Here is a 12,392-nt window from a genome sequence, read left to right on the forward strand (position 1 = left end):
ATAACCTCATTACTAGGGCTTAATTAAGGCTTAGGAATGCCTAAGATGCGATGAAGATGCCAAAATGCATTGGAAAACACTTAGTCAAATTTCTGAAAACAGGGTCCCCGCTCGAGCGTAGCTGTAAAACCCAAGTTTTGTATATTATTATTTTTGGATAGATTGGTAAATAAATTAATTTTTATGGGTCACTTAGGAATATCAAGGAATTAATTATGAGATGTCATTATTATTTCTATAACATAGGTGGTTAATTTTGCAATTTTGGAAAAAGAATAGAATATTAGGTTAAGTAGGCCAACTGTCGTGGCTTTTAGTCTTAGAGAAAAAAAAAAAAAAAAAAAAAGAAAACAAAGAGAGGCTCGTGCTGCGGAAAGGGTTTGGAAGAGTTAAAGGTGAAGGCAGCAAGCAAGGGTTGGAAACGTTTAAAATTAAAGAATGAAACCAAAACCAAGGAAGAGGGAGGATTCATAAGAGTGGTGGTTTTGCTTTATTCATCACTTAGGTAAGATTTATTTTATTGTATTCCTATCTATGATTTTAGTGTTAATAATTCAATAGATGATTTTATGGGCATATATGATTAAATAATTGTATTGATGTAGTCTATGTTGGGGTTCTCGATTTTGCTCAATTTTAGAGTGTATTTTGCATTCCGTTTGGGTGGTTCATATTTTGAGATTAATATGTGATAGGTTAGGTTTAATGGTGATGTGTATATGGGATACAAAATTGATTACAAGCAATTACAAATTTTTACATATGTATAAACAACAATAGAATAATATAGGTTGAGAATTTCCGAAGCCGTGATGGCTTTGTTTTGATGCTAAATTGTGGGAGTTCCTAATAGGCGATTGGGTTAATTTATTCTATTGTTGTTACAATAAGAGAAAGATGGGTGCACAGAATAATTGTTTATGCGGTGTAATATTTTACTAGGTTTGTGAGATTGAGGTGGATCTTGGTAATTTGAGATTAGCTTGGAAAATATTATTTTAGCTGTTTGAAGGTATGTAATTTTCTATCACTATTGGTTTATTTTTATTCCTATTGAATCAATTAAAATTAAAAATATTTATTTATAGCCTTCATGTTCTCTTAAAATAAAATATGGGTCAAGTATAAAACAACATTGAATATTATTATGAAAATTATTTGAATATTTTGTGAAACTAGTTTGAAAATTATACCAAAGGTTTATTTTGAAAATATTGAATATTTTGTTTAAAAGTTGTGTATTGTTTGAATTTTGAACATCACTCTAGTCTGACTACGATTTGGACCCTAGCCAATGGGGGTTATTTATTGGCACAGAACTAGTTTCTTTTGGGGCTTTACCACGAGCCTATGTGTGGTTCTGGGCCTTGTCACGGGCTAAGTGACTATAGTCATTAAGACTTGGGTTTTGTGAATCAAATCATTGAATCATCTGAATATCGAACTATCGATTTGATCAACGAATTACTTTGAATTATCTTGTTGGCTTTTCATTTAAAATGTATTGTACATTGTTTATTTTTAGCTACGAAACCATCTTATAAATAATTGTTCATTTATTGAACTGTAGGAAATTTATATTTATTGGTTATCGATTTATTTATTTATTTATTTTTGTATACTTGATCCAGCTAGCAGTGATGGTTGGTTATTTACTGAGCTATCTAGCTTACCCTTATTTTTTTTTCAGATTCTGAAGAGTAGAGCTGTGCGGGATTTTTCCATATGCGAGTGCCGAGAGTAGGACTATGATTTAAGTACTTGAATTATTGTTTTGTTAATGGATTTTATTAGTGGACTTGGTGGATAATTTCATACGATGAGAATAATCAATTTTTATGGATTTTAGCATTATGATTTTTAAGGATTTAATTAGAGTATTTTACATTGTTGGTTCTGTGTTGGACTCTTAGCCTTGCATGCTCACTTAAGTGAGTGTGCGGCGTTGTCACGGAGCTTGGGGCGTGACAATTTTGTGGTATCAGAGCCAGGTTATAATTTTAAAGGCTGGTATAGAATAGTGATGAGATTGGGTAGATGTAGTATTGGGAACGCTTATAATTTGATATAATGTTAATTTTATTTACATGTTATAGGCACTTGAGAATAGAATAAGATGAGGTTTTATTGTTGATGCATTTAGGTTTCAATGGAACATGAGGAGACATTGGCAAATATGGCTAGGAATACACGCCAGGGTCAAACGAATCGACGGACTAGTAATAGCAATCGGCAAGGGAATGTGACTAATAATGGTAATGGTTCTCAAGCAGTCGGAGGAAATCAGGGGCAAGAGTTAGGACAACAAGAACAAGCTGCAATCCCCAATCCAGTTGGAATGGTTCAAGTGCTTGAGACTTTGGTCGGGGTGGTGCAACAACAAACCACCATAGGGAATAACTTGACTAGACTTATGGAGCAACAACAACGGATGCAGCCATGTGTTGGGTCAGAACCGAGGCCACGTTGTAACATTACTGAGTTTAAGAAGATAGCCTTGGCATTTGATGGAGTCACAGACCCTTTGGAGGCTAAAAAATGGTTAACAGAAATGGAAAAGTTATTTCCCGTTTTTGAGTGTACGGATGATTAGAAGGTGACCTATGCTACGTTTATGCTACAAGGGATAGCTAATGATTGGTGGCAGATGGAGAAGTGCATACACGAGCATGATGCCAACCCCTATACATGGGAAAGGTTTAAGAATGCATTCAATGAAAAATACTTCCCTAGGAGTGTTCGTCTAGAAAAACAGAGGGAATTTTTGAAGTTAGAGCAAGGGAATAAGACGGTTGCAGAATATGAAGCTGAGTTTACGAAGTTGTCTAAATCAACATTTGAAGCAGACGAGGATAACAGAGCACGAAAGTTTGAAAGTGGGCTAAGAACGAACGTTATGCAACAAGTGGTTCCTTTCGAGTTACCTACTTTTGGAGCAGTGTTGAATAAGGCTTTGTTGGTTGAGAGTAGCCTCACTAGAGCCCAAGAAGAGAAAGAAGAGAATTATAAGAAGAGGCCTAGTTCTTTCAACTTCTAAACTAACAACAGTTCGAAGGGTAATGCTAAGAGACAAAACACTTCTTCGGTTGGGAGTTGGAGAAGTCAAACTGTGGGTGGTAGTGTTGACAAGCAGAACGATCGGGTATAGTGCACTAGGTGTAATGGATTCCTTCGGGATAGTGAGTGTCGTTAGAATACTGGGGCTTGTTTCTCTTGCGGGCAACAGGGGCACAGGATAGCTGATTGCCCTAACCAGAAGGGGCATGAGATTGAACAGAAAACATGGACAAATTAAGGAGCATCAACAGACAAAGGGTTTTCAGGAAGTCAAAAGAAAAATCGAGGTCAAAAGCCAAAGACTCAGGGTCGAGTGTACGCACTCACGCAACAAGATGTTCAGATTTCCAACACGGTGGTGTCAGGTACTGTTTTAGTGTCTTCTATTTATGCACATGTGTTGTTTGATTCTGGCGCTACAAATTCATTTGTGTCTATGGGATTTGTTGAGAAACATGGATGGAAATGTGTCTCTAGAGAGATCGACTTATGTGTTGAAACCCCGATAGGAGGTGTTATGGTTGCTGACTTAATTTGCAAATCTCGTGTGGTTAGTATAGATGACAGGAAATTACTTGTAGACTTAACTGCTTTAGATATGCGAGACTTTGACATAATTCTTGGAATAGATTGGTTGGCAACCAATTATGCTTCTATTGATTGTCGAGGCAAAAGGGTAGTATTTCAGATTCCTAATCAACCAGGATTTTGTTTTGTGGGTAGTGGAGTTAACACTCCTCTTCTGGTAATCTCAGCTTTGCAAGCTAGAAGGTTGTTAAAGAATGGTTGTGAGGGCTATTTAGCTTCTGTGAGAGATACCCATGAGACTGAATTGAAGTTAGAGGATATTCTAGTTGTCAAAGAATTTCCCGTTGTTTTTCCTGAAGAGTTACCGAGGTTGCCACTAGATAGAGAGATTGAGTTGGCCATTGAATTGATACCCGGCACGGGTCCTATCTCTAAGGCTCCGTATTGGATGGCCCCGACAAAGTTGAAAGAGTTGAAGGAACAATTATAAGAGTTGCTAGATAAGAGCTTTATTCGGCCTAGTGTTTCTCTTTGGGGTGCGCCTGTTTTATTTGTGAAAAAGAAAGATGGTAATTTTCGCCTTTGCATTGATTATCAAGAGTTGAACAAGGTGACAATTCGAAATAAATATCCTTTGCCTAGGATAGATGACCTATTTGATCAGTTGCAAGGAGCACAAGTCTTTTCTAAGATTGACCTTCGTTCTGGCTACCACCAGTTGAAGGTTAAGGCAGAAGATATACCTAAGACAGCCTTCCGAACTAGGTATGGGCATTATGAATTTTTAGTGATGCCGTTTCGGTTGACCAATGCGCCTGCAGCTTTTATGGATTTAATGAACAAAGTATTTAAACCCTTCTTAGATCAGTTTGTGGTAGTTTTTATTGAGGACATTCTTGTGTACTCAAAAAGTAAAGAGAAGCACGAAGAACATCTGAGAATAGTGTTGCAGATATTAAGGGAGAAGAACTTATTTGCTAAATTAAAGAAGTGTGAATTTTGGCTGGAGAGTGTATCATTTTTGGGTCATGTGATATCTAGAGATGGGGTGTCTGTTGACCCCAAGAAAGTGGAGGCGGTGGTAGAGTGGAATAGGCCTACTAGTGTCACTGAAATTCGTAGCTTCTTGAATTTAGCAGGTTATTATAGAAGGTTTGTTGAGGGATTTTCCCGAATTTCTATGCCTTTGACTCGTTTAACACAAAAAGGGATTAAATTTGAATGGTCTGATGATTGTGAGAAGAGTTTCCAGGATCTAAAGAGTCGATTGGTGTCTGCTCCAGTACTTATAGTTTCGTCCGGAGATGAAGGTTTTACCATCTATAGTGATGCATCGAAGATGGGCTTGGGTTGTGTCCTGATGCAGAATGATAAGGTAGTGGCATATGCTTCTAGGCAGTTGAAGCCATATGAGCAGAATTATCCTACACATGATTTGGAGTTGGCTGTTGTGGTGTTTGCATTGAAAATCTGGAGACACTACCGGTATGGGGTAAAATGTGAGATATTCATTGATCATAAAAGTTTGAAGTATATTTTCACTCAAAAAGAATTGAATATGAGGCAAAGGCGATGGTTGGAGCTATTAAAGGACTATGACTAGACTATCAATTATCATCCAGGAAAAGCCAATGCAGTGGCAGATGCCTTAAGTAGAAAGACCCCGAGTAATTTGGCTACCTTGATCACTGACCAAAAGCATATCTTGGAGGACTTGCAGAGGTTGAATATTGAGATTAGATGGCATAACCATGGAGTGTAGTTGGCAAATCTTAGAGTTCAACCCACATTGATTGATAGAATTAAAGATGCTCAGGGAAAAGATCCTCAGTTGTAAAAACTTAAGGCTGATATGGAAATAGGGTTACAGATGGAATTTTGTATGCATAAAGATGGAACCTTGAGATTTGGAGAGAGGTTGTGTGTGCCTAATGATTTAGAGCTCAAGAGAGAAATCCTAAGAGAAGCTCACAGTTCAGGATATACTGTACATCCAGGGAGCACTAAAATGTATAAAGACTTGAAGAGGAACTTTTGGTGGAATAATATGAAGAGGGAAATTGCCCAGTATGTTGTTCAATGTTTGGTATGTCAACAAGTGAAAGTTGAACATCAAAGACCTGCAGGTAAGTTACAACCTCTTCCTATTCCCGAGTGGAAGTGGGAGCATATTACCATGGATTTTGTGACAGGGTTGCCTAGGACCCAAGGTGGTAACAATGCTATTTGGGTTATTGTTGGTCGATTGACCAAATCCGCTCACTTTCTAGCTTTTAAGGTGGGGTTCTCCTTAGAGAGGTTTGCAAAACTGTATATCAAAGAGATTGTGAGGTGGCATGGTATTCCGATGACCATAGTGTCGGACAGAGATAACAGATTTGTATCTATGTTTTGGAGGATTTTGCATGCAACTTTGGGTACTAAGTTGAATTTTAGCACTGCCTTTCATCCTCAAACTGATGGACAGTCAGAGAGAACTATTCAAACCTTGGAAAACATGTTGAGGGCTTGTGTTATTGATCTTGGAGGTCCTTGGGAAGAGCATTTGGCCTTAGTGGAATTCTCTTATAATAACAGTTATCATGCGAGCATTCAGATGGCACCATATGAGGCTTTATATGGACAGAAGTGTAGATCACCTATTTGTTGGGATGATGTGGGCGAAAGGAAGTTGTTAGGGCCTGAGATTATGCAACAAACAGTGGACAAGATCAATCTTATTAGAGAGCGACTTCGCACTGCACAGAGTAGACAGAAAAGTTATACAGATAACAGGAGACGCGATTTGGTGTTTGGGGTTGGAGACCATGTGTTCCTTAAGGTGTCTCCTATGAAAGGAGTAATGAGGTTTGGTGTTCGTGGTAAACTGAGCCCTAGATTTGTTGGACCATTTGAGGTTTTAGATCAAATTGGAGAGGTAGCTTACAGACTTGCTCTACTACCTTCACTAGCTGGAGTTCATAATGTTTTTCATGTCTCAATGTTAAAGAAGTATATACCGAATCCTAGTCATGTGATTGATCATGCACCGTTGCAGTTTAAGGAGGATTTGACATATGAGGAACACCCTATACGAATTATTGATAGGAAGGAACAGGTTTTGAGGCGTCGAGTCATCCACTATGTTAAGGTTCAATGGAGTAATCACTCAGAAAGAGAAGCAACTTGGAAACTCGAGGATGAAATGAAACGAAAGTATCCACAACTTTTTGAGACTTCAGGTATGTCAAATTTCGAGGACGAAATTTCTTTTAAGGAGGGAAGGATAAAAAACCCAAGTTTTGTATATTATTATTTTTGGATAGATTGGTAATTAAATTAATTTATATGGGTCACTTAGTAATATCAAGGAATTAATTATGAGATGTCATTATTATTTCTATAACATAGGTGGGTAATTTTGCAATTTTGGAAAAAGAATAGAATATTAGGTTAAGTAAGCCAATTGTCGTGGCTTTTAGTCTTAGAGAAAAAAAAAAAAAAAGAAAACAAAGAAAGGCTCGTGCTGCAGAAAGGGTTTGGAAGAGTTAAGGTGAAGGCAGCAAGCAAGGGTTGGAAAAGTTTAAAATAAAAAAAAGAAACCAAAACCAAGGAAGAGGGAGGATTCATAAGAGTGGTGGTTTTGCTTTATTCATCACTTAGGTAAGATTTATTTTATTGTATTCCTATCTTTGATTTTAGTGTTAATATTTCAATAGATGATTTTATGGGCATATATGATTAAATAATTATATTGATGTAGTCTATGTTGGGGTTCTCGATTTTGCTCAATTTTAGAGTGTATTTTGCATTCCGTTTGGGTGGTTCATATTTTGAGATTAATATGTGATATGTTAGGTTTAATGGTGGTGTGTATATGGGATACAAGATTGATTACAAGCAATTAGAAATTTTTACATGTATATAAACAACAATAGAATAATATAGGTTGAGAATTTCTGAAGCCGTGATGGTTTTGTTTTGATGCTAAATTGTGAGAGTTCCTAATAGGCGATTGGGTTAATTTATTCTGTTGTTATTACGAGAAGAGAAAGATGGGTGCACATAATAATTGTTTATGCGGTGTAATATTTTATTAGGTTTGTGAGATTGAGGTGGATCTTGGTAATTTGAGATTAGCTTGGAAAATATTATTTTAGTTGTTTGAAGGTAAGTAACTTTCTATCACTGTTGGTTTATTTTTATTCCTATTGAATCGATTAAAATTATAAATATTTATTTATAGCCTTCATGTTCTCTTAAAATAAAATATGGGTCAAATATAAAACAACATTGAATATTATTATGAAAATTATTTGAATATTTTGTGAAACTAGTTTGAAAATTATACCAAAGGTTTATTTTGAAAATATTGAATATTTTGTTTAAAAGTTGTGTATTGTTTGAATTTTGAACATCACTCTAGTCTGACTACGATTTGGACCCTAGCCAATGGGGGTTATTTATTGGCACAGAACTAGTTTCTTTTGGGGCTTTACCACGAGCCTATGTGTGGTTCTGGGCCTTGTCACGGGCTAAGTGACCGTAGTCATTAAGACTGGGGTTTTGTGAATCAAATCATCGAACCATCTGAATATCGAACCATCGATTTGATCAACGAATTACTTTGAATTATCTTGTTGGCTTTTCATTTAAAATGTATTGTACATTGTTTATTTTTAGCTACGAAACCATCTTACAAATAATTGTTCATTTATTGAACTGTAGAAAATTTATATTTATTGGTTATCGATTTATTTATTTATTTATTTTTGTATACTTGATCCAGCTAGCAGTGATGGTTGGTTATTTACTGAGCTATCTAGCTTACCCTTATTTTTTTTCAGATTCTGAAGAGTAGAGCTGCGCGCGATTTTTACATGTGGGAGTGCCGAGAGTAGGACTATGATTTAAGTACTTGGATTATTGTTTTGTTAATGGATTTTATTAGTGGACTTGGTGGATAATTTCATACGATGAGAATAATCAATTTTTATGGATTTTAGCATTATGATTTTTAAGGATTTAATTGGAGTATTTTACATTGTTGGTTATGTGTTGGACTCTTAGCCTTGCATGCTCACTTAAGTGAGTGTGCGGCGTTGTCACGGAGCTTGGGGCGTGACAGTAGCTTTCCTCGCTCAAGCGAACATGCCAAATGTGAATGGTCGCTCGAGCGCGGCTTCCTTCGCTCGAGCGATCTGCAAAGATATGAAACTTCTGGGAGCTTGCATTTCACGCTCGAGCAGACTACTTGTCGCTCGAGCGGAAGTGCACGCACTCAGAGTGGTCGCTCGAGCTTGAACTCCTATGCTCGAGCATAGATGCAAATTCTAGAATTTCCAGATTTGATCACCAAGCTCAAAACTCGAATTCATCCTTCCAAAACCCATCTCTTGGGGCCCAAAATTTGAGATAACATAGTAAACTTGCAAAATATGATGAATTAAGGATCATTTCATAAAATCATGGCCCAATAGTTTGCCAAAAGTTCACAATTCATCTTGAAACTCAAGAAGCAAAACATGCATGCAAAATCTTTCAAGCTCTTTTCTTCAAAACTCATGAAACAAGCAAATTGAGCTCATAAGCTCCATGCATGTAGGAAATTCCTTCTCAAAACATGTATTCAAGGGATTAAACATAGTAATTCTAACATGCATGTACCAAATAACTTACCATAATAGCTTATATGCTCAAAATCAAATTTAACATGTCAAAACTCCATATATTCATGCATGCATGTGGATTTCTCATCCAAATTCTCTATCAAGACTTCAAAACATGGGATTGACTTACCAAACTTGATGAAACTCATAGCTAAAATGGTAAATTAACACCTACATGGGCCTGTATGTAAGAATTGTAACCCAATTCCTCATTCTAAGCTCAAAGAACACATTTAAACTCATAATCTTCATGTTAATAACTTAGATTCATAAATTAGGGGTTGAATTCATACCTATAGTCTTGAATTAACTAGATTCTTGCACAAAATTGGAGAACTCAAGCAAAATCTTCAACTCTACCTTGAATTTCTTCTTCTCTCTCTCTAGAATTGCACTCTCTCTCTCTCTCTAAAATAAATTCTCAGCTTTTGGCACTAAGAGGTAAAAGAATTGAGCCCAAAAATGAGCTTAAGGCTCATATATATAGTCAAGATGCCATAATACATTAATTAGCACATAAGGCTTGCCAAACGCAACTTAATGAATCGTTCTGAATCAATTTTAATAAAATTTGCTACATGGTTCTAAAAATTCCGAATAACATATTCATGTAACTAATTTCGATTTCGGATGCCAATAAGGCTTTCAATTTTCATATTAAAGCGGATTTCATAACAGATATTACTTCAAGTAACAAATAGAAAGCCAAGTGACTTACAAAATACATGATAAACATATGGTTTATTTCAATCCCCTCATTAGCATCTTTAATTACGGATTAGTAGTTAATTACGGATCAAGGTTGTTACATTAGCTAAGCAATGTGGGACAAGCTTTCATTCCTTCAATTTTGGAAAACCCACCAAAACACCATTTTCATGGAGCTTACTTTGGCTTCAATTTTTCATTCACCCGATAATGGTTTTGAACAACCAAATATACAACGCGAATCACAACGCGACATAAAATACGTTACCACCAATACCCGCCAACCTCGGCACATGGGTTCCACTTAAAAAATAGACCAAAGTTTAAGAAAAAACTATTTTTGCCAAAACTATTCTTACAATCTCCCCACATGAATGGAATTTGATGACAACAGAAATATAACAACATGCAAAATTTGTCGAGAGAGTATAAATCGAAAATATCTTGCATCAGGATAGGTAGATTTCGCCCTTGAACCTTCTCTAGTGATAACTTATCGCACTTACTAGCTAACCAATGGACGCGATACCTTGAATTGTTCATCCATTAGTATAAGCTATGACAATAGATTTCACATAAAATATCTGCTGGCACCTCATGGTTCTCATGGTTGTGTTCATTTTGGTCCTGAACGTTCTTGGTTATTCATGAGTGCTCTAGAGAATTTAGCCTCTTTATTCTCATAAAGCCAGCCCCAGTTCGACACTTATATAGGTAATTCTTATTGAGAGTATCACTTATACTCATCTTGACTTTTTATTCCTAAGTCAAGATATAAGTAATCATTAAAAGAAAAGTTTACCCTTAATCCCTTGCATACAACACATATTGCAGATATTACTCTCATCATAGGAATGGATAAGGAATTTAATCCTTTAGTGATTTTTTATAAGCCACACATAACTTAGTTGTCCCTTTGAACTTAGTTCTTGGGATCTCCACTCATTTAAGTAGGGTTACTATTATGATGATTTTTATGTAATAGGCTTTAATCCCATCCCCTTCGATGAAATATGCACTTGTTCTTTTGCCAAGCCTTTCGTTAACGGATCCACTATATTCTTTTTAAATTTTATATAATCTATTGAGATTATTCCACTTGAGAGCAATTGTCTCACGGTATTATGTCGACGACAAATATGTCGTGACTTACCATGATACATATAACTTTGTGCCCTACCTATTACAGATTGACTATCATAATGAATGCAACTAGCTGGCATAGGTTTTGACCACATTGGAATGTCTTTTAAGAAATGGTGAAGCCATTTTGCTTCTTCTCCTGCTTTGTCTAAAGTAATGAACTGATCATGCGATGCATGTTTGTTTTGTGGATTTCCAAGAAACAGCAGTGCCTCCCAAAGTAAAGACATATTCACTAGTGGCTTTTGCATCTTTAGTATTGGATATCCAATTGGCTTCACAATAACCTTCCAGTACTACAGAATATCGAGTAAAGTTCAAACCATGATCACAAGTAAATCTTAGATATCTAAGAACCCGAATGATCGCTTTCTAATGATCTTCTCCGATATTAGTAGTGTACCTTCTCAATTTACTGACAGCATAAGCTATATCAAGACACGTGCAATTCATTAGGTACATTAGGCTTCCAATGATTTGGGAGTATTTTAACTGAGACACCGCATCACCTTTATTTTTGATAAATAAAAACTGATGTCTACGGGTGTTCTTGCTACTTTCACATCATCCTTGATATATTTACTAAGAATTTTCTCAATATAATGAGGTTGTGATAATACATATTCATTAGATGTTTTAGTAATTTTCATTCCTAATATAACATCTGCGACTCCCATATCTTTCATATAAAATCTTTTGTTCTGCATTTTCTTGGTTGATTTGATCATGGTTTGACTATTTCCAATGATGAGCATGTCATCTACATAAAGACAAACGATGGCATAACCTTTGTCAATGTTTTTAATATAGACACATTTGTCACATTCGTTTATCTTGGAGCCATTAGTTAGCATAGCATGATCAAATTTCTCATGCCATTGCTTAGAAGCTTGTTTTAATCCATAGAGAGATTTTACAAGTTGAGACACTTTCTTTTCTTTTCCTGGTACTACAAACCCTTCGGGTTGTTACATGTAGATTTCTTCATGTAAATCCCCATTTAAGAAAGCTATCTTCACATCCGTTTGATGTATCTTAAGATCATATAATGCTGCTATAGCAATAAGCATGCAAATGGATGTAACACTTGTTACTGGTGAGTAAGTGTCAAAATAGTTCAGACCTTCCTTTTGTCAATAACCTTTAATCACAAGTCTTTCTTTATACTTGTCTATTGAACTATTTACTTTCATTTTCCTCTTAAATATCCATTCATACCCAAAAGGTTTAGAACCGAGTAGAAGATCCACCAATTCCCAAGTATGATTTTGCATAATGGATTCAATTTCACTATTAACAGCCTCTTTC

The 12,392-nt window shown here is 36.0% G+C and overlaps 1 protein-coding gene across 1 annotated transcript; it reads left to right on the plus strand.

Annotated features, from left to right (window-relative positions):
• Positions 1-3,493: 3,493 nt before the first annotated feature.
• Positions 3,494-4,075, plus strand: LOC145814328 (uncharacterized). The gene has a single exon (XM_082910998.1). It carries the CDS (start codon positions 3,494-3,496, stop codon positions 4,073-4,075), a length of 582 nt encoding a protein of 193 aa, XP_082767124.1.
• Positions 4,076-12,392: the final 8,317 nt, after the last annotated feature.

Source organism: Camellia sinensis, unplaced genomic scaffold (genome assembly GCF_055761805.1).
Source record: "Camellia sinensis isolate YWXY unplaced genomic scaffold, ASM5576180v1 Unanchor1, whole genome shotgun sequence".
Taxonomy (NCBI): Eukaryota; Viridiplantae; Streptophyta; class Magnoliopsida; order Ericales; family Theaceae; genus Camellia; species Camellia sinensis.